This window comes from Emydura macquarii, unplaced genomic scaffold, assembly GCF_026122565.2.
Source record: "Emydura macquarii macquarii isolate MOO-44397 ecotype Brisbane River unplaced genomic scaffold, CSIRO-AGI_Emac_v2 contig_968, whole genome shotgun sequence".
NCBI lineage: Eukaryota > Metazoa > Chordata > Testudines > Chelidae > Emydura > Emydura macquarii.
Window position 1 is genome coordinate 10,191,288 of NW_027131105.1, and position 23,220 is coordinate 10,214,507.

General features: G+C 42.2%; 1 protein-coding gene across 1 annotated transcript in view; it reads left to right on the top strand.

Annotated features, from left to right (window-relative positions):
- The window catches only part of CACNA2D3 (calcium voltage-gated channel auxiliary subunit alpha2delta 3), a 665,237-nt gene that overhangs the window by 493,446 nt on the left and 148,571 nt on the right, over positions 1-23,220 (top strand). The window contains exons 14-16 of the mRNA XM_067544184.1: positions 8,905-8,976; positions 9,807-9,887; positions 19,992-20,066. Coding sequence (XP_067400285.1) covers positions 8,905-8,976; positions 9,807-9,887; positions 19,992-20,066 — 228 coding nt within the window. The remainder of the gene's footprint in view (positions 1-8,904; positions 8,977-9,806; positions 9,888-19,991; positions 20,067-23,220) is intronic.

Below are 23,220 nucleotides of genomic sequence, written 5' to 3' on the forward strand. Positions count from 1 at the left end.
TTCTAAGCATTCAGTAACTTCTCAGACAAGGAATACATTTTTCTCCTTCCCCTATTTAATTTTTGGGGTCTTGCATTATTATTTGCAAAGTATATTATGATATGCTACTTACTTAGGTCCACAATTTCAAGGCCCTTGTGTAGCTTTTCCCCCAAAAGGTTACCATAAATATCTAAATTAGAATAGCCTTCTAGGAAAAGCCAACTATCACTGATGTTGTTTCACCCATAAACTTCAAGGAGATGATTTTTATGTATAAGTGATAAAATAACTTTAAAAAACCAGCATCCTAAAAAAAACAGATACATTTTTTCTGCAGTGGCCTTTCTAAATTATTCTGCTTTCCAATCATCATTCAAACTAGCCTAGCAATTATGGGACCAAAATATGCCTGACATAGTTGGTCTATTGTAAAACCACCACATCTTTGTTTGTGTGTGTTAGGATTAGGTATAGCAAACCAGTGTAAAAAATAACAATCAATATTAAACTTCACCCAGAACTTTAAAGGAATTGAAAACAAGCCTTGAAGTATGTATTTTCTAACTATACCCCTGTAATTCTTAGTTTCAGTCAGAAGCTGAAGTACCATGAGTTAAGCTAGTAGTGTGGTACAATATACCTGACTGAGCCAAAACCAAGAAATTATGGATGTCTTGTGAAATTTCCAGCCCCAGACATGAAGGAGTTTAAGGTAAACATCTAAATGTTTGGACTGAAGAGGTCCTCTCAATCTCTGAGGTGTGCCCATCATTACTTAAAGCAGAATTCAGATCTCTTCTCCCAACCATTTCCATGATATGTGGATCATCTGTGTTTAGATATATGCACGTTTCTCCTTTATTTAATGTTTTACTGAATCAAAATCCCATCCAACTCTTTCTACACACCATTCAAATGAAGGGTGATCCTTTTATCTGCTGAAGTTCCATCAAATGACCACATACCAGAATGCCTCACAGTTTCTAAGCTAATTGGTCAATGTAACAGAGTAGTGGGACTCTTGACCTGCTCTTTTAGCAAATATTAGAACACTCCTTAAAGTTGCAGAAATTTGGCTAGTTCATTGTGGCAGGTGTGACTTGTTCACTTTCTCTGTGATTTCAGTGAGATGGGAATGGCCTGCTGGGAGGAGAGAAATAATGGAGTAGAAGGAAATCCTGGATGGAAACCAGGCATGAGGAAGAAACTGAAACTAAGATTTATTGTTGGAATCATTTACTAGTAAAGCCAACCCCCAGGAAGAGTTTTGTTACTAACCCTGTGTGCTCTGTTGAGGTTGAAGTAGGAATTCAGCCTATTCACAGGTAATACCAAAACAAGAAAACTGAAGAACTCCTGGAATAGCTGGCAGAAGAGCAGCTGCAGCAGCAGCAAGCTTAGACTCCAGCCTTACCACGAATCAAAAAAGATGCTCACTCAGAATATAAGGGAAGTCCTCTTACTATGCTGTTCACATTGAAAACTGGAATGCAGGAAAAATCTTGCTCCCGCATGCATTCTGACTATCGAGAGAGATGTAGTCTGCCAGAAGTTAGGGGCTCCAGGACGCCCAGCAGATGTACTGTGGCCATGCTGCTAGAAAGCAGGATGGTATTCAACCTAGTGGATTGCTGCATGTTAATATGGGAGAGCTTAGTTCAGAGCCAAACCACTATTACTCAGGACCAGACCCATTCAGGTCACTTTTATGGGGAGTCTCAGACATATCACTTGACTCATATCCTCAGGTGAGGGAGCAGTCAGGCCAGCTCTGGTAGGGTATGTGCTTTTTACCCTACCTACTAGGACAGAGAAGGTCTTTGGGACACCTAGGCTCAGGTAGGAAGCATAGGCTGAATGTTATTTTTCATTCACCTTTAAAATCAAACTCTCAGGAAATGGTTTGATTTGGACGCTATCTCAAGGCCTGTGTTCTGAGAACAGAGACGGGGCTAAGTCTGTTCAAACTCATCTCTTCCTTAAAAAAAAAATCCTATGGGATATTTGGAATATCTTGATCTTTCTGTCTTTTAATTTCTCTGTTAAGTACATGGGCATGCGTTGGCTGTGCCATAGTTTTCTAAATTATTACTGGAGACACCAATTAGGGTGCAGATGTTGCTATCCTTAATCAAAATTAATATGCCACAGAGCTGTTTGATTTCTTTTAGCACTGCCTGAAGCTCATTGTATTGGATCAAAAGGAGACTATAAACTGTGGGTCATTCCAGGAAATACTGTCCAACATTTTTCTTCTTATTGCATTCCACGGTTACTGAACAAAACAGTCCCATATTCTGGCAGATAAAGCCGCTTCTCAAATAAAACTTCTTAATGCAATTCTTAGGATAATATAAACCAGTGTTTTCTTTCAAACACTTGCGCTTAACTGATGCCAACATGTTGGGTTGCCTATAGAGTCAGCCCTGTGCGTTTACAAATAATGTGTTGAAGTTTCCTGTTTCTTTAAACTTAGTTTATAAAACTAGTGGAGAAACTACTGGTTATTTTAGCAGTGAAGATGTTGTTTAGCTATATTTTTGTGGCTTTAGAGTAAAGCAAAAGATCTCAAATATTCACAGACTTAAAAAACATTACCTTTCTTTTTGATACTTTACTAGGAACCTTTCTCTGTGCATCCATTAACAGTTCTAGCCCTTTAAAATTCCTCGTATCATTCAGGAAAGGAGTTTCTTTTATTCAGGAGCTCCTTGTTATTCCATGGACTTCATGCTGCAGGTGAGGAAATATCCTGCAGGAAAAGAAGAGTTTTAAAGGGCAGAACACTTTTTTTAGAGCCATATTTCATATAAATAGAGACTGATCCTGGATCATGTAGAATGCAGATAGTCTACTGCACCCGTGTGGAGTCCTGGTGAAGTCAAACTCCAAATGGTCGCAAGAGTCTGTCAGCAAGCTACACACGGCAGGATCCAGGGCCCAATGTATACATATTTCTTGCTCTCTTTCAAGGAAATCATTTGATCCCCAGAATGCCTCAAGGAGGGCCAGAGCAGAGAATGTGTTCCTTTCTTTTTTCTGTGAATTCTTAGTAGTATCCATCCATTTGACCTGTCATTTCAGGAAACTAATGCCCACTTATGGATCTGCTAAATCAAAATGATCCAGTAATTATTTGCTAATTGCAAATAATGAATTGAATCCAGTATTAACTGAAGTCTCTGATAGTAGTGCCTTAAAAATAATTCTTGAATTTACAGCTTTTGTATACGTCAGTTTCCTTCTCTCAAGAATCAAGTTGGTTAGAAATAGGGGTGGTGTTGACATCCATTTCTGGAGTCAGTGAATAAATTCTTTGTAATTGGAAGAGATTTAGGAAAGCTTATCAACTCTACCTGGAACACACTTCTATTTTAACTACTGCATAGATGCCCTCATTAGTTGCTAGAGGTGATAAAATATTATTCAGTGGATAGTTTGTCAAATAAATTTTGCCACTATTCATTAAAATAAAAAAATATGCTGGAATTTTCAAAGGAATATAAGGAGTTAGGCATCCCACCCCCAGTTAAAGTCAATGGGATTTGAATACCAAACATCCAGAGGCCCCTTTGAAAATTCCAGCCACCCTCAGGGAACAGCTGCAAAATTTGACAATGTTTTTTACATTATTCAACCAGCTTTACTAATTACACAAATGATTGTGAAATTTGATTTCTTAACCCGATTTCTCCTCCTTTTACTAGCCTTCTGTGCGGCTCTCAACATCTTACAGCCAGCTGATTTGCCTAACCTACTAACTGTTCTTTTGCTTGTTTTATAGCTTAATTTTAAGTACAAATACTGTACTCTAAAATGTTTTTGTGAAACACGTCAAAGCACATACCTTTCTCTCAGCTCACATCAAGTATTTGAGCTTACCGGCGAAATTTGTGTTTTACATTGTCAGCCACTTTTGTTTTCTTATATTTTTTTCTATTTGTATTATACCTAGTTGAAGGAAATCAAAATGAAGTAATGTATATGCTGCCAAATAATAAGAGATGGAACTTTAATGTCAGTCTGAACCTATGCATGTTAACTGACGTGGTGCCCCAGGTAAAGAATAAACATTGTGCAAAGGTTTTCAAACTCTGGGGTGCACCCAACTAGGGGGGCATGGAGAAAAATGCAGGGAGGAAAGCGGCAATGCCTGGTAGCTTGTGCCAGCCCCCCCAGGGAGCCACCCCCCACCCCTGACTCATCTCAGTGGGCCACCCAATCTGTGGGTCAATGTCAACATCTGCTTCTGCTCCCGGCAGCCTCCAAACCCAGTGCTGGCTCTGCCCCAGAGACTGTCACACATTCCTTCCCCCACCCTGAAAACCCGAGGGGGGCGGGGCAGGTATTGGCCCTACCCTAGCAGTGCAGCCTGGCTGTAAGGTAGAAGCAGCCCACTGCTCAGGAGGCCTTGGCTGTGCCATAGGTAAGTATCTGTGTATTTGGAATGTACAGGGGTAGGTCATTTAATTAAAGCTGGGTTAAGGTCTCTGATAGGTTTTTTAGTAGGCTGTGAAGCTTACTTTTACATATGTCTATTTTGTCTGGCTTATGAGGGGAGCAACCAGAAATTGTAACTCAAAGGTGAGGCTCAACTCAAAAAGTTTGCAAACTGCTGGCATAGCAGCCAATCAGGGAAACTAGGATTAAGAAGCAGATTGAAGCATGACCCTCAGTATCTAGACTCCAAAATCTGAAAAGGCCTGATTCAGCATTAAAAATGAGTAATGCAGTTGAACTAGTAGAGGAAGTTCAGGGAGGTGCAGGGCCTGTTTGGAGATGGAAACCCGGAGAAAAAGCCAGGTTTGGGGCAGGGGAGAGGAAGAAGAGTTTTCATGGGTATACCTGATAATTTGTATTCAGATTCTAGGTTTTTGGTGGGTTTAGGCCCTATTTTCTCTGCTTTGTAAATAAAGTTTGGTCAGCGAGCAACAGTGTGCATTAGCTTTTTAAAGGCCTGGCCATGCACACAATGAAGGAAATTGTGGGCTTGCATTTGTGCAAGTGTACCTGTCATATCCTGTAAACGTGCACACTTTACAGATTCTAGGCTCAGTAATCATTAACCAAATGGGATTTATTATATATATATTTAAACATTGAATTATCATATTTTACAACATATAGAAAATTATAATATTATAAAATACAATAATGGCCAGTATGTATTACTATTGGACACTACTGGCAATGGGAAATGGATAAGCAAAATTGAAAATTAAACTGAGATGAGACCATATATATCAGCATATATATATATATATCAGCAGCGTAAAATCATGCCATTCGGATTTCAGAGAGACAAGGGTGGGTGAGATAATATCTTTTATTGGACCAACTTCTGTTGGTGAGAAAGACAGGCTTTCGAGCTACACAGAGCTCTTCTTCAGGTCATCTAACCCATCTTGTCTCTCTAATATTCTAGACTAAGCAACACTGCATACTTGGATTTCAGTCATTCCCAAGGCTGCTCCATTGTATATAACTGAAAATTACATTAGTAGATGAATGCCATTCAATATAATTGTCTATAATAACTGAAATGCATTTTTTCTCCTTTATATGTGTGACTAAGCTGACATTTATAGTCTGCATAAAAACATATATTATCACCTTTTATGGGAAAAAGGACGTTTTCCCATGTTTCATTTTGTTTCCCATATGAAACTACTTAGGAATTGAAATTTCTTCAGAAATCTAAAGGAAAGTACAGATGTGTAACTTTGTAATGGAAGTCTGAATGCATGGTTTATTTATTTATTGACATGCATACGTAGCTTGTTTATGAAGTTGGTACATGTTGATGGAATTGGAAGTTGTCAATTCTGTCTATATTATTGGAAAATGGATTTTGAAAATTTGAGCATCTAAGTAGTCAGTAATCATACTGTAGTCTCTGAGTTTTTAAATCAATAGCATAATTTCAGGATGTAATTACATTTTGGTTTAAGAGTCGGTGATATCTAAATTCTTACATTTGTGACAAAGGAAGACATTTTAAACATGAATTTCTAATTAAGTATTTGCTACTTCTGAGAGTACAAGATAAAGAATCCTAGCCTGTTTTGTAGATATCAGTGACGTATGTTGGTTCCAGCTATGATAAATATTAGGTGAAGTTTAGTTTTAATTACTGGTAAAAATACATTCTCCATTTTTACTTCTTCTCAAGTTTGTTCAAACAATTAATGTTTTTCAGCAATCATGATATAATACTATAATTTTTAATATGAAAAAGGGATTCAAAGACTTAACAAACATTCAAGCAAAATTCCTAGGTCATGGCTTCCTTTGCAATTTACTTACATGTTCCAGTGTTAATTGTCCCACAATGTGTGCTAATGGAAACACCCAGTGACTACCATTCTACTATTTCAAAGTATTTCCACCAAAACATCATTGCCCAGGGAATCACCCAAGAAAAACTCCTCACAACCCAATGAATTTTATGACATAGCTATTCAACTTTAATACAGAAATAATATTTAGTATGAAATAATTAATGAAGGGTGAAACGCAGCAAGGAGTGATTGTAGTCTATCTCCCAAAATGTGAACCATCTTTGATCCAATCATTTCCTGACCCAAAGATAATGGAAGTGGCCAGCAGTCCATTTGAAATCATCCACCCATCCAAAGCTGAACAGTAGGCCTGGACCATAAGCATAAAATTCTACCCTTATAAAGAAGGTTACAGCAACTACTGGGCCAACCCCCAGCAGTCTCTACCAGTTGATATCACAAATACAGGGCATTGAATGTTTCCAGGGTCTCATAGTAAATCTTGGCATTAATGACCCCTTTTTCCAAAGCTTTCAGCCAAACTCTGGCCTGATTTCCCTCCCATCCCATTTTAAAGATGGCAAAACACCACCAGATACAATTACCAATTGCTTAGTTGGCATCCTAGCAAACAAATTGTTCTCAGCCATCCTGTAAGCCAGAATTGGATGTTCACAGTAAAAATGTTCTAACAGATGCCTGACAAATACACACTGTCAGAGCTGAGTAACCCTGGGCAATCATCTAAAATCTCCAAGATGTCATCCCCATAATCAGTGGAATGCTTTTTCATGTCTCAATTTACATTTATTCCGGCCTTGTCTAATGTGATGCTAAGGAGGCTCTCCTCCATACCCACCATGTCAGCATGTTAGGCCATACTACTCTGGCTAAGGAGAATAAGTTCTTAGACTGGTACAATCACACTTGACCCGAGCTACGAGCCCAGGCCCCAGTTTCCCCCTTATCAACTTAGATCATTCCTGACCAATAGGAGAAGGATCACATTAGGTGCTAGTAAGTGTCTTTTCACATCAAAAACCAAGGCATGAAGTGTCCCATCTCCATGTTCCTGTGCTCTCCCACGTGGTGTGAATCTTCTCAATCCTGAAATCCATTTGTATTCCCATTCAGTGGTTGGCAGCTCTCTGCACCCAGGGGATAGTGCTGTGTCACATAATATTGGTCTGCTTGGGAGAATGAAAACCATACAACAAACTGGGAGCTAAAAGAAATTAAATGTTAGAGATCTCAATAGCCAAATGGATTAGTTTCTAACATGTCTCTTAAAATGACTTGGCCACCAACTGCAGTAACGTCTATATTCTGAAAATCTGAACAGGCAATAGCTGAACAGGCAATGGCTGCTCCTATAGTGAAAGGATTGTGCTCAGAACAGGCTGGGTGTGGAAACTCAAATGTGCCAAGATTCTCCAGAATATGTCCCTGAACTGAAATTTAGTTAAAGAGGATGTGTCCGGTTGATGTACAGTAACAGCAACATGAGGACTGGATGGAGGTTTTGTGTATAGTCCACACAACTGCAACTGGGCATGCAGCTTCCCCCAGTGTTTTCTCAAGGTGATCAGCTCACCTGCTCCCATCCTTTTGGAAAAATACATGCAACACTCAGGCTATCTGAGCCCCATTGTCAAACCATCAATCCTCATTGTACCTGGATGCTTGATGCCCTTGACAGCTGGGATAACCTCACCAAACTTAATTCACCCCCACCCCCCAAAAACAAAAAACAAAAACAACCCCCCCCCACACAAATTGCAGGGGAAATGATGCTTTAAATAGTAACTCTCACTCCCCTTCATATGATGCTGATCAAATTCCTCAAGATCTGCAGGTTGACAGACTGGTGTCAGTCCACCCTGTGGAATCACAGCCAAATACACCCCTCCATCATTTCTCTTGTGACAAAGATGCAGATGTGAAATCTTCCATCTGTGAAAAGAAGAATATAGCTGGAAGGTGTGAAGACACAATTTTCTGAGCAATCCCACTCTCCTTTGGTCAGTGATGATAAATTGTTCCGCATATTCCTCCTGAATGGGCCAAAGTTCAGAAGGCTTCATCTCTCCCTAAATTGAAGAAACATGTTAAAACCTGAGGTACAGAACCAGCCAGTGTTTGATGCCACCAACTTGTCCAACAAACTTAAACCTGCTAGATACTAAGGTACCAAAGGTGCTCCTGGAACCCTGACTGGCTGTCATTCCACTGTCTCTGCCCTAGTTGATGAGAATTCTGAGTCTGAACCTGAGACAAATTGTCTGCATCCATGATCTCAGCCTGGCAATCATGGCAGAGCTCCATCTGCTTAGCTAGTGCGGATGCTGGTTCCACAGTCCTCATTTCAGCCCACTGGTAGCTCTCTTCAGAGATGCCAGCAAAGATACCCTGGCCAGCTAACCCCCTGACTAGCAAAATTGATATGCAGTGAGGCAGAGGTGGGAGGGAGGAGATGGGTCAGGGCTGGGCTGGATTGAAATTTTAAAGTTGCAAAACTCATTTAGATAAAATGCATGATCTCATTTAAAAAGAAGAAAACTTAGTTGGATGCTTCTGTAATTATGATTTAATTATGGATTGAAGTAACTCAGAGGTAATATCTATTTCTTTTCAAATATAGCTTGCTGATGACCAGGGATTGGTTTTGATGACCACTGTTGCCATGCCGGTATTTAGTAAACAAAATGAGACTGTAAGTATTCAAACTGTGTTTCTATCATGTGATACTCTGGTGTCTGCAGTGAAAGTTAATAACTTGCAGAGTTTTTTTATTATTATTTATTTTGTCATTTGAATCTATTGTTAGAATAAATTAAACAGACGATAAATATATTTATGTACAAATAATTATAGTGTACAAACTATAGTTTTCAAAATAAAAGGTTAATGGTGTTATGTCTAGGAGGAAACACCAAGATTACGAGCTTGATGCTGTGGTATTAGATCCATGTGTCTTCTTCTTCATTAGCTTTGTTACAGCAAATAATCTATATAAATTTTCTCCTCCAGACTAACTTGCTTATCTCAGATAGAGCTATTGCTAATGCGCTGGACCTATCTTACAGACCTGTTATTTTAAAATCCTGCTATATTATTAAAGATAATTACATATATTTCTCCCTTAATATTTAATTTTTCTTTGTTGGGTATTAGATGGCAGTGCAAACTGGAAAAGAAGAGGATAAATCACTTTTTTATTTATAGTGTTGCTTCTTAAAACTGCTTCACAAGTAAAAGAGTTTAATTGAGGGACACCTTCCTTATCTGCTGAAACTTTGCACACTTTTTTATTTCATTTTCAGGCTAAGGAAAGGAGATGAATTGCTGATCGCGTGTGTGTTGTGTGTAACCAGCCAGATTAGCTGCAACCACCCCATAGCTTTTTAAATAGTTAGCAGATTAGGTTATGATTAGTACTCCTCAGTACAATTTTTACAACGTGAACATAATTATTGATGACCTGCGTTGTTTCAACAGTGATTGTTTGTCCTTCTAAATGGTCTGCATTTTCTTTTCAAACAGAGATCCAAAGGGATTCTTCTGGGAGTAGTTGGCACAGATGTTCCAGTTAAAGAACTTCTAAAGGCCATTCCAAAATATAAGGTAATTCACATATGATGACATATTCAGTGTATTTAGCGTATAGGACTGAATTAACAATAATATTTTAGATTTATTTATTGCAAGATACATAGCACCCAATTTATATATCCAAGTTAGTGACAGAATCAGACATGGGACCACAGGGGACAAATGCTGTACACACTTCTACTCATGTCAGTCCTTAGTACTGTAATTCCATTGACTCACTGATATTTCCGCAGAAGTCCTAACTCTCTTATGCTAATGACTAGATCACAGAGCCTTACTGGTCAAGTCAAACTTCTATCAGTCAGTGTGTGGGCACAACATTCTAGATTTTGCAGACTTTTACAGTCCCCTCTCTCAGTTAGTGTTCATTAGGAACTGCCTTTAATAAAATAATTGTCAGAATTCCTGCCTGCTTATAACTTCTTGATTTGAAATCTCCTATGTCCTTGAATTAAAGCAAATACCATCTTTCATAGATTAGTTTCACCCTGTCTAACTCAGTTTACTGTTGTTTTCTGTGCTGTTCAGTACATGTTAAATATTCCCATTAACTTAGTTTTCCAAATTTATAGATGACTCTTATCAAACTCTTTAAAAAAAAAAACTATGAAAAAATAGATCAAGTAAAATAAACTTGACAATCATGAATCATTTGTAGCTTGGTAAAAATATTGGTTAGTGATGAATGTAATGGTGGTGCTACTTTTCATTTAGGTTTGATGCAATACATTGCTATTTTACTAGTCCTCCACCTCTGAAGTGCTAGATTATGATTCTGTTTAGGTCATAAATGAACACTAATATGATGGTTTTAACATAATCTCTAATGGAAGTTTCTTTGCAACACAAATAGTCAAATACTGTGATGCCATTAATCTCTGTTCGAGATAGGTCCTCTATTGGAATAGCAGAAGTACTGCAGGTAACAATTAAGTTGTATTGACAGAGCTGCGTGGCAAAGCTTGTTTAGCACCTACTTACCTATTTGACTCTCAATCATGCTATCAGGGTGTCAATTACTTGATCACCTAAATCATTCAGTTTTCTAGTGGAAAAGTGGGCAGTCTTGCGATTCTCTTTAAATCTTTCAAATTATTTTTAAGAGACCATTCTAGTAAGGCCAGAGAACCTCAGCTACCAAGTTCTACTGTTAATTTCATAACTGAACACATTAGCAATTACTGAATGATCACAAATGATTTGCTAATGACCTCCTTTTTGTTTGATCAAGTTGGAGTTAATCAAGGTAGTGGGTAAATAAAAATTTGATGATATTGCAAATACTGAATATGCGTTTATTTATTCATTTGTGTTACTATAGCATTAGGGCCCTCTTGTGCTAGGCGCTGCACAAACACAGAGCAAAAAGAAGGGTCTCTGCCCCCAATGTGCTTACAATCTAAGTATCAAACAAGAGACAACAGATGAATGCAGACAGACAGTTGGGGGAGCTCAAGAAACAATGAGTCCTGTCTATACTTGGCATGTACTTCAGTATAGTTACATCTCTCAGGGATGTGAAAAATCCACACCTCTGAGAGATGTTGCTATCCTGACCTAACCCCCATTGTAGACAGTGCTAGGTCAGTGGAAGAAATTCTTCCGACGACCTAGCTATCACCTCTCAGAGAGGTAGATTACTTATGCTGCCGGGAGAAGCCCTTCTATAAGTGTAGGTATTGTCTGCACTGAAGTGCTACAGTGGCGCAGCTGCATTGGTGTAGCTGTGCCAGTGTAGTGTTCGAAGAGTGAACATACCCTCAGACAATATTGGTCAGCGTGATAGGGAGTGGTCTTCCTGGATTCCAGCAGCCTAACTGTTGTCAAGTTTTTTGTAGGTATCACAAGAAAGAAGAGTTTTAAGGAGGGATTTGAAGGAGGCTAATAAGGTAGCTTTACAGAAGTTTATGGGGAACTTGTCCCAAACATGAGCAGCAGCATGGGGGAAAGCACAAAAGTGCTTTTTTAAAATTAACAAATGGGCAATGGAGGCTGACATCATGGGCTGACCAGAAGCAGGAGATGACGTCTCAATAGTGAATGAGAGCTGGCAGGTTGAGTGGGGATAGGCTCTTAGTGAAGACAAGTAGCTAATATCTGATGCAATAGAGACAGGGAAGCTAGTGAAGAGAAGCTAGAGGATATAAAGAGAGGGGTCACAATGTTGAAATAATGAGCTAGGAAAATGATCTTTGCAGCAACATTCTGGATGGATATGAGTGGGTCAAGCCTAAGGAGAAGTATGTTGCAGTAATTGAGACACAAGATGATGAGAGCCTGGATAAGAGTTTTAGCTAAATGGCTGGTTTCAAAAGGCCAAAGAGATATTATGCAGAAAGAATCTGAAACAGTTTGACATAGCCTAGATATGAGGACCTAGAAAGGTCTGAGTTGAAGATGATGCCCAGGTTACAGGCCTAAATGTCAGGCAGAATGGTGGTGTTGTCCACAGTGATCAAGACAGGAGGCCCAGGCTGGTTCTTGGTTTTTGATTTGTTTGTTTTTTTTGTGAGGGGGAGAGATTAAAAGCTGTTTTATCTATGTTAGACCTTATTAGATATTGTAAGCTCAGTCTGATTCTATGCAAATAATATATGTCCCTCTTTCTGAGAATTAGATTTTCATTTCAAGGAGCTATTTTACATTACACTGTGTAAAACAAGAGAAGATATTTATAACAAGCACATATTATCATGCAGTTAAGTTATAGTGGCAAAACAGTTTGAATTGTAACACCATTTTTCACACATTATAAACATTTGTTCTACTTCGAGTGATTGCTCATATCCATTCCAATATAGGTGAGTGCGTGCCCCATGCACTGGTTCCCGGAACTTTTGTCCCCTTAGCAAGCGCCGTAGGGCCGGTTCAGGCGCCCCCTGGAGTGCCGCGCTCGTGTCGCGGTATATGAGGTGCCGCCAGCCCTGCGGGCCCTCAGTTCCTTCTTTCCGCCTGTGACGGTTGCTGGAACGTCTGCCTCTTGCTTTAGCAAGTAGCTTTCCCCATTGTTTGTTGGACTTAAGTGCCTGTTAAGTATAGTAGTTAAGTTTGCATAGTTGTAGTGTTACTGTTAGTTAGATTAGATAGACAGCCCTCAGGGACTTAAGGTTGGGCCATGCCTGGCTCAACCGGCTTCAAATCCTGCGCCGCTTGGGGCAAAGCATTTCCCATGAGTGACCCTCACGACCGCTGCCTCCGCTGCCTCAGAGAGCAGCACAGAAAAGACAGATGCCAAATCTGCAAGGCCTTCAAGCCGCGCATGCAGAAGGAGAGAGACGTGTGCTTGAAGGCCATCCTGATGGAGTCCGCGCTGCGCCCAGACTCCGAACCCGCGCGTTCCCCAGCGGCACCGAGCATCTCCTCGGTGCGGAGCGCTCCACTGGCACCGGAGTCAACCCATCGTCAGGCTACGGTGCTGAAAAGGAAGAAGCGGCAAGACACCGCGCACCAGGGCTCCCCCGCACTGCCAGTCCGTCCTGGGGGGAGTCAGGAGATGCACCAGATGCGTGCCGTGGAGATTACTCCAGCACCAGCATCTCCTCACAGGGAGCCTCTCCCGACTCCTGTGGGTGGGGCAGTGCCCCTGCAAGAGCCATCGACGCCGGAGGCGTTCGTCGCAGCACGCGCCCTCATGGGCATGCCCACGCCTCCGTCCCCCCCTCGGCCAAGGGCGCAGGGACCGGTGTCTCAGGGTAAACCTGAGCTGGGTGGCCCCGGTGGGTGGTTGAGACAGGAGTCTAAGTCTCCCCCCAGATGGTCACGGAGGGTAGAGCATGTGGGCTCCTCTCCTAGCTCCGACTCTAGGTTGTCGAGATCATCGGCACTGGGGCACCGGGGGCGGTCCAGAGGTTCGTGCTCGAGGCGACACTGCTACAGTTCTGCCTCGTGCGGGGATCGCAGTTCCAGATCCTGCACCCCAGCACCGAGCCCACAGATGCAGCACCGGTCTCAATCCCTAGCACACAGCCCGGCGTGGATCCCGGTGCCAGTGGAGACAGTACGTCATGCTCGGCACAGGTCCAGATCCCTGGCATGCAGCCCGGTGCAGATCCCGGCAACCAGAGGAGCCAAGTAAAGCACGGCACCAGTCCAGATCCCCGGCATGTAGTCCATCAAGGATCCCGGCACCGGAGGAGATGGCACCGCGGCACTGGTCCCGATCCCCAGACCAGGGTCAGGCGTGGATCCCGGTGCCAAAGGACTCAGCACCGACGGCAACTCCGGCACCACGCCGCCGTTCACGGTCATCGGAGTCAGAACCGGCACCGAGGCAACACAGTCGGCACTGCTCCCACTCCCGCTCCCCAAAAGGGAAACACCGTCACAAGACCTCGGCATCGTGGCGGAGGTCGTTCTCCAGCTCCTCCAGCCTCTCGACCCCCCGCTGGCACCGCAGGCGTCGGCACCGGCAATCCTCCTCGTTGACATCTTCTCGAGGCAGATCGTCGACGAGGTCAGGCAGGGGCCATAGATACTGCTGGCACCGCTCCAGCGTCTCGGGGTCCCATGCCCATCGCCAAGAGGCATCACAGTCGGCACCGCTGCTGGCACCGGCATGGCCACAGGGGCCATGGCAGTGGCCGTACTGGGGGCTATGTGAGGCAGAAATGGGACAGGGAACAGTCTCGGTGCACTCTTCAGTGGCCCAACTGGCACCTCCCCCCTCCGAGCCAGCCAGACAAGGGCCATTCCTTGGAGGAGGAATCGGATCCTGGAGAGGGTCCCTCCACGTGGCCCCTCCCGCAATCCTCCTCCTCTTCCCCGACGATGCGGCCGCCAGGGACCGTAGGGCACCCCTGCCAGACTTTAAGGCCCACCAGGAGCTCCTCAAGAGGGTGGCCAGTAATCTTAATTTAGAGCTTAAAGAACTCTCTGAGGAGGAGGACCCCTCTTTAGGGTGTCAGAGTCAGCAGGGTCCATCCACTCTTGATCCAAGGGACTGGTATGCTGCCCTCGACTTAAAGGATGCATTTTTCCACATCTCCATCCTTCCTGGACACAGATGTTTCCTCCGGTTTATGGTAGCTGGCTGCCAGTACCAGATTTTGGCCCTAACCTTTGGCCTCTCGTCCGCCCCCAGGGTGTTCACAAAGTGTATGGTGGTGGTGGCAGCCCACCTGCACCGCAGAGGGGTTCAGATCTTTTCCTACCTGGACGACTGGCTGATCGGGGGCAGGTCCAGAGCCCACGTGAGGAACAGCCTGGAACTCACCTGCATGACATGCATCAGACTGGGGCTGCTCATCAATGAGCAGAAGTCCACGCTCACTCCGGTGCAGCGCATAGATTTTATTGGGGCCACGCTGGATGCCACTCAGGCCAGAGCCTTCCTCCCACAGCCTCGCTTCGAGGCGATGGCCGCAATAATCGACAATCTCCAGAGGTCCCCCACGACGACAGCAAGGCACTGTCTGCAGCTGTTGGGACACGTGGCAGCCTGTATGTATGTGGTGAGGCTGGCTCGCCTCAAGCTCAGGCCTCTCCAGGCGTGGTTAGCCTTGGTATACGCACCAACCAGACACTCCTTAAACAGGGTGGTCACGATTCCTGCCCAGGTCCTGGCCTCCCTGAACTGGTGGAGGACCCCTGGGGAGGTACTGAGGGGAGTCCCCTTCAGAGACGTGGCCCCATCGGTCACCCTCATCACAGACACCTCGGATGTGGGATGGGGGGCCCACATCAGCAGTGACCTGAGCACCCAGGGGCTCTGGTCAGCAGATAAGAAGTGTCTTCACATCAACGTCCGGGAGCTCAGGGCAGTCCGCCTGGCCTGCAAGGTGTTCCTCAGATTTCTGAGGGGCAGGATGGTGCAGGTTCTCACGGAAAACACAGCGGCCATGTTTTATATGAACAGGCAGAGGGAAGCGCGCTCCTCAGCCCTTTGCCAGGAGGCCATTCGACTTTGGGACTTCGGGGTGAGGTACGACTTCCACATATCTGCCTCTCACCTCCCTGGGGTCAGGAACGACCAGGTGGACCGCCTCAACAGGTCGTTTCTACCCCGACACAACTGGTCACTGCACCCAGAGGTGGTGACTTTTATTTTCCACAAGTGGGGTGTTCCCCAACTGGACCTTTTCGCGTCGTCCTGGAACAGGAAGTGCCCAAGGTTCTGCTCGCTCCGGGGTCGCGAGACGGGCTCCATATCCGACGCGTTCCTCATAGACTGGACGGGGACCTTGATGTTTGTGTTTCCCCCCGTTCCCCTGCTGCCCAAAGTCCTCTTGAAGATCAAGAGGGACAAGGTGGACATCATACTGATCGCCCCAGCTTGGCCGAGACAGCACTGGTTCAGCATGATGTTGGACCTGTCCATCGCCCCGCTGTTGCCACTCCCGAGGCGATACGATCTGCTCTCCCAGGACCAGGGTCGGCTGCTGCACTCAGACCCGGACTGCCTCCACCTGACAGCATGGAGACTCTGTGGCTGATGGAGGGACAGAGAGCCTGCTAGGCACAGGTCCAACAGATTCTGCTGGGCAGCAGAAAACCTTCCACTCAGGTTGTGTACTGGGCCAAGTGGAAGCGGTTTACCTGTTGGGCGGAGGCCTGGGGTATCCCACCGAGCTGCTCACCCATACAGGTGATTTTGGAGTACCTGCTCCATCTGAAGCTCCAGGGTCTAGCACTGGCCTCCCTGAAGGTGCACCTGGCGGCCATCTCGGCCTTCCACCAGCCAGTGGAAGGTAGGTCATTATTCTCACACCCCATGTCAGTCAGGTTCCTTAAAGGGGTGGAGAGGCTATACCCGCAGGTCCATGACCCGATGCCTCCCTGGAACTTGAACCTGGTCCTTGCCACTCTGACGGGACCCCTTTTGAGCCCATGGCTATATGCCCACTGCTCGTCCTGTCGTGGAAGGTAACCTTCCTGGTGGCCATTACATTGGCTAGGAGGGTCTCCAAGATAAGAGCTTTAACCTTGGAGCCCCCCTACACCGTTTTTTATAAGGACAAGGTGCAACTGAGACCCCACCCGGCCTTTCTGTCTAAGGTGGTGTCCCAGTTTCATTTTAACCAGGATATCTTCCTCCCCGCGTTCTTTCCTAAACTGCACGGTTCAGAGGAGGAGCGGAGATGGCACTCGCTGGACGTGAGATGAGCCCTGGCCTACTACATCAAGCGGACGCGGCCGTTCCGGAAGTCGACGCAGCTGTTCATGGCAGTGGCGGACTGGATGAAGGGCTCTACCCAATGCATCTCCTCTTGGATCACCGCCTGCAATCAGGACCTGCTACGAGCAGGCGAAGGTGCTGCTTCCAGGAGCTGTTTCAGCACACTCAACCAGAGCCCAGGCCTCGTTGGCGGCCTTCCTGGAAAGAGTGCCCCTGCAGGACATCTGCAAGGCAGTGACCTGGTCGTCGGTCCACACCTTCACGTCCCACTACACCATCATTCAGCAGGCAAGAGAGGACGCGGGCTTCGGCAGGGCCGTACTGATGAGAGCAGCTCGCCGTTGACTCCTACCCACCTCCAAGGTATGGCTATTTAATCACCTATATTGGAATGGATATAAGCAATCACTCATAGTAGAAAACAGGGTTACTTACCAGTAACTGTTGTTCTTCAAGATGTGTTGCTCATATCCATTCCACACCCACCCTCCATCCCTGCAGTCGGAGTCGGCAGAAAGAAGGGACTGACGGCCCGCAGAGCCGGCGGCACCTTATATACCGGCGCGGTACTCCAGGGGGCGCCTGAGCCGGCCCTAAGGGGCTTGCTAAGGGGAAAAAAGTTCCGGGAACCAGTGCACGGGGTGCGCACTCACCTATATTGGAATGGATATGAGCAACACATCTCGAAGAACAACAGCTACTGGTAAGTAACCCTGTTTTCATTGTATAATATGAAATATCTTTACTTTGAGAGAAGAACATGGGCATCCATGGGATCTACTCCTATAGATGGAATATATGGAACACTTTCATTCAATGACTTTCATTTGGGGATGTGATGCTGTTGCTTGGAGGTGGAACTCTGCTACCTTGGAATTCTGTTAGCTTGAATGAGATGGTCATTAAGCAGTGGAAGATAAAGAGTAACAATGAGCTGTTACTAGCAGTCCTAACTCAGGCAAAACTTCCATTGATTTCCCTGGGAGTTTGTCCTGAAAGAAGACAGTAAGATTTGACTCATTCATATTTCATTCTTACATGTGACTTTGCTGTGGCCACACAAAGTTTCTTCCCTTTTGAAATAGTATATCAGTTTTAGAGAGAGTCCCAATATTTCTAATGGGAATACTGCTGGAAGCAGTAATGTTTCAGAAGAAACATTTTAAGTGCAAACATTGTACCTCTTCAAGTACTGCACAAACCATGATGAAGTGCCACACTTGAAGGCACAGAACACTTCAAATCGATAAATATTGTTTCTAGAATGTATAGCACTGACATTTTTTTTCATTATATGACTTTAATTGTTTAGATTTCTTTCTGCAATTATCGCCATATAGACAATTATACTTGAGATCTGATATTTAGCCAGATGCAAGTTCACATATCATAGTATAATAGGTAAAATATGCCCAAACTTGTTTTCTTTTTGCTTTATGAAGAGATACCAAGAGCCTACCACCTTCTATTACCCTTTACTAAAGCTTATTGCAACTGCTAATTCATGGAGCAACCTCCTCTATGGCAGATATAGTTGTATATATCTGATAATTCTTAGAGAAATAGAATATAAATCTCAACCAGATATGAACCCTCTCTGAGCTAGCTATAATACCACCTTGAGTTTTATCTTTCCAGTAAATTACAGAAATCTTCAGACTTGCTGTTCTGGTTATCACTGGGAGAAATGACTCTGACTTTTGGCTGTTAACATTTCTATCTAGGTCATTTTGTACTAGGACCCAGTTCAACAAAGCATTTAAGTATGTGCTATATAGTTCATCCCCGTTTATAAAGTTTTAATCCTGTACCAGAATTTAAGCATATACTTCAGTACATGGCTGAAGACAGATCATTTGCTGAATTAGGGCTTTAATAGGGAACAGTGATTTTTATAAAAAGTAGTCTAATAATAACAAGAAATTTAAGCTAACTGACAAATCAGGGTACTTCTAGTTTGGAAGGCACTGCAGTGTACATAAGTATTTGAGCACAATCACATTCCTTTATTATATAACATAATGGATAAATTAAATGTTATGTTACAGTGTCTCAGAACTGAAATAACTCAGTGGAAAAGATAGAGCTATATATACATCTAAATCTTTGTGATGGTAAATTTGGGTTATGTACAGCACCTACATAAAGACACTGCATCAGTGCCATGTTTATGCTATAGGATGTTTTAATGACCATATCAGTGATTCAAAGGTACATTTATTGTAGTCAATGGGTGCAGCCAACCGTGTAATAGGAATATTGTCAAAAGGTAGGATTGTTATTTAAATAAGTGCAGTGCTAACTTTGATTACTTGTACTTTTAGGCCTAATGAAACATTTCATTACTCTCAAATGAGTTCCCACAGTTCTGTTGAGTCCCAAAATATAAATGACATGAGCTTTTGCATTAGAATTAATCCTTGTTCTGTGTATTTAGACATAAACGTGAAATAATTTGGAAATGAAATAGCCTCAAGACTGATCGATGTAAATATCACTGATAATAGGCCACCTCTTGTTCAGCCTACTCATGGGAGCATTCCCACTGATTTCAGTGTTTCCATTGATCTAATGCGGCTATTTGCACAAGTGAGGGAAGCAGAACGTGGCCCCTCGTGTGTATTTGAGAGTTTACTAAATTCCAATATCCTTCCATTTTAGCACACAGCGTATAACATCACACCTGTTATGTTTTTCTTTTATAAATAATTTTAAAAAAACTTTACATCAAATACATAGGAATAAGTATCTGAGATACCATAAAGTGTGTGTGACATTTTAAAATTGTGCTATTTACCAAGTTCATCACAGTGATAGGTTTTCATTTTCACAAAATGTCAAGGATTGGCACTTTGCATTCATTTTAATGAAATATTGTGTTGAGATAAGGGATATGAATGCCAGGTTTAAGCTGTAAATGACTAAATTTTTGGCTGCTTTTTTGTTTCAGAATTCACTGGAGACCAGGCTAATTAATGCTCCTTTCTCATTTACTCTTACAGTTAGGTATTCATGGATATGCTTTTGCAATTACAAACAATGGATACATTTTGACGCATCCAGAGCTTAGACCATTGGTAAGAAAGCTATTTGCTGACTTATTTTATGCATTTATGAATATTATATTTACTTAATGTGTGAAGAATATAATATTTGTAACGAAGATCAAAATATAATACCTCATGCCTGTGAGAAATACCACTTTTTAACATAGTGTTGACTATAAATGCTTAGTGTACTTTACAGTGTAATAGAAACAAAAGTTAACACAAATAATTCCATGGTACATAAATATACAAGTTAGTCTATAAAAGATACAGACCTTATTACTGCAGAATGGCAAAGCCAAAAATTGCTATAATTATGTGCATTTTACACTGAAATGGAATGCTCTATTACTATGTAATAACCTCTATTTGTCATGTTAAAGTGGATTCTAATTTAAAATATGTACAGAATTATCAAAAAAGCACATTTTATGGTAAAATAAGGACACGAGGGATTTTTTAAGTAAAAGAATAGCAACACAGTTCACCTTTATTTCCTTTGTCATCTTGTTTGCATTAATCAAAATAAGTAAAATAGAAGTGCCCATTATGCAAATGTTTATCGACATAACACACTGGAGAATTCCTTCATTCTTGATTGCATCATTGTTTAGGAACAGTGCATGCAAGTGTTCCATCACCATCAACCCTTGGTAAAGCACTGGTATTAATGAATTCACTCTAGTACACATGTGGATGCCATATGTATTTCTCAAGTAGGCATTTAGGGTAATATCTGATTTCAACAATATTTTAGTATAAAACAGCAATATTAATTGGATGGCTAATTTCATATATAAATAAATTAGAATTATTGAAAAGTATGATTTATGAAGTCATTAGCACATCCTGCATTTTCAGTCAGCACAAACGTTTTGTCTGTCTAACATTTGGGTTAGGAATTACACACTCAATTAACGTTTGTATTTGAGCTGATTGTTTCCTTATTTATTATTTGACTGGAAGAAAGCAAATGAAAAAGATCAGCACTGGAACTTCCATGGGTGAATGGAATAGCTTCTTTCTCAGCAGCTTTTGGGTGAAAATGTAGAACTAAGCAAGGAGCAAGCTGCACGTTATATCTTTAAGGGCACTGTAACAGAAATATTTTCTTTTCTTTTTTTCATTACTTTTTTTTTGTATAGTAAGGAGCATTTCTCTTTTCTGTTAAATGTACCTTGTGTTTCTGCATTGAGGAATTTACCATAGGCATATAGGAGGGAGGACAATAACACCATGCTAGAATTTGGCAAAATTACAGACCAAGAAACAATAAGGTCCTTTGAGATGGTCCTTGCAAATTAACCCACTTCGTTTCTTACCATACAAATATGGAACTACTAGATCCTCATGTCCAGTTCCACATTCAGGTCCTGGACAGCCACAAAGTTGAATACAAATACTCTAGTGACCCTCATATCTTGCCCTAAGAGATTGTTTACGTTCCCACATTCCATGGGCACACCTCCATCATGGTGAGTTTCTATCTTCTGCTAGTCATTGGAATTAGTACCTCTGCCTTCCAAACATCTCAAGACTGGGAAAAGAAAAGTCTCCACTCTCTCTTATGCCTCCACTGATTCAGTTTATCCCTAAACAAAATAGCAAGTTCTGAATGAACATCTTACCACTTCATCTGTTGTTCAAATTTGCACTCTGTGTGTTTGTACCATATATATAAACATTGGAATTGCAGTACCATGATCCATCTTGTCCACTATCTTGTCTCCAACAGATCTCAGCACTAGATGATCCAAAGGAAAATACAAGAAGCCCCACAGTAGGCAGAAGTATCGTAATCTGCCCCTCCCTTCTCATGAATAGCTCATCTTAATCCCTAGTAAATGTAGAAATTGTTTTAAACTCTGAAGCATTAGATTTTATATCTTTTCCAAGATTTTGTTAGTATTAACTATTATAACTCTGGATATTCTTCCTATCCATATAAATGTCTAATCCTTTTAAAATCTTATTAGTCTAAATGGCCTGTGGCAATGAGTTCCACAGTTTAATTACATCTTATATGGGAAGAAGTATTTTTCAGTTTTTAATTTGCCATCTTTCAAATTTTATTGAATACCCTTTTTTTCTCATGTTGTGAGAGAGAGAACAGAGCTCCTAATCAACCTTCTCTATACCATTCATTATTTTATATATTTTGATCACGGCTTCTCTTGTTTGACTCCTTGCTCAGGTAAACAATTCCAATCTTTTCAATCTCTTCTCATATGAGAGTTTTTCTATTCTCCTCCTCATTCTCATTGCCCTTCTCTGAACCTCCTCTAATTCTACACTATCTGTTTTGAAGATACAGTGGCTAGTGTTTCAGATGAGGCTGTCCCATTGATTTATATAATGGCATTATCGTTTTTCTGTATTATTCCTCATCCTTGTCCTAATCAGTTTTAACATCTTGTTTGCTTTTTTTACTGCAACTGCACACTGAGCAGAATCTTTATTGAGCTGTTCACAGGAACGCCCAAGTCCTTTTTCTGAGATGATACTGAGAACCTTGTAAGATGTATATGTAATTTCATTTTTCTCCTCCAATGTGCATTATCTTGTACTTACCAATATTAAATGTCCTCTGCAATCGTGTGGCCTGTTCACCCAGCTGGGTTAGCTCTGCCTGAAGTTCTTCAGTTTTCTATGGACTGGACTAACACAAATAACTTTGTCTTATCTGCAGATGTTGCTACCTCAGTGCTCACCCCACTTTCCAGATTGCTAATAAATACATTAAACAGCACCAGACATAGTATGGAGCCGTGAGACTCCCTGCCGTTCACCAAAATGAAAACTATTTATTCCTTTTTTTTTTGTTCTGTGACTTTTAGCCACTTTTTAATCCATAAGAAAATTTTGCTTCAATGTTTGTTTTTTTGGTTTCATTCTTGTTTAAAAAAATATTGCAGGGTTTGAGCATGAATGTGAACAGTGCCTGGGGAGGCAGCTTTCACATGTGCAACTAACACTTAATTGGTTTCATTGGCCTTGGCTGCATTAAAGGGCTTGTAGTTTGATATATGTGAATTGGTCTTTAACCATTTTCTCCCACGTATTTTGGATAAACAGGGTTTCCTCTGTAGTGTTCCTGTATGTCTTCCCTTTCCACCTGTTTTTAGTTAACAAACCCTATTAACTGAGGAAGTTGCAAGAACATGTTTGAATTTAGCCAGGAATG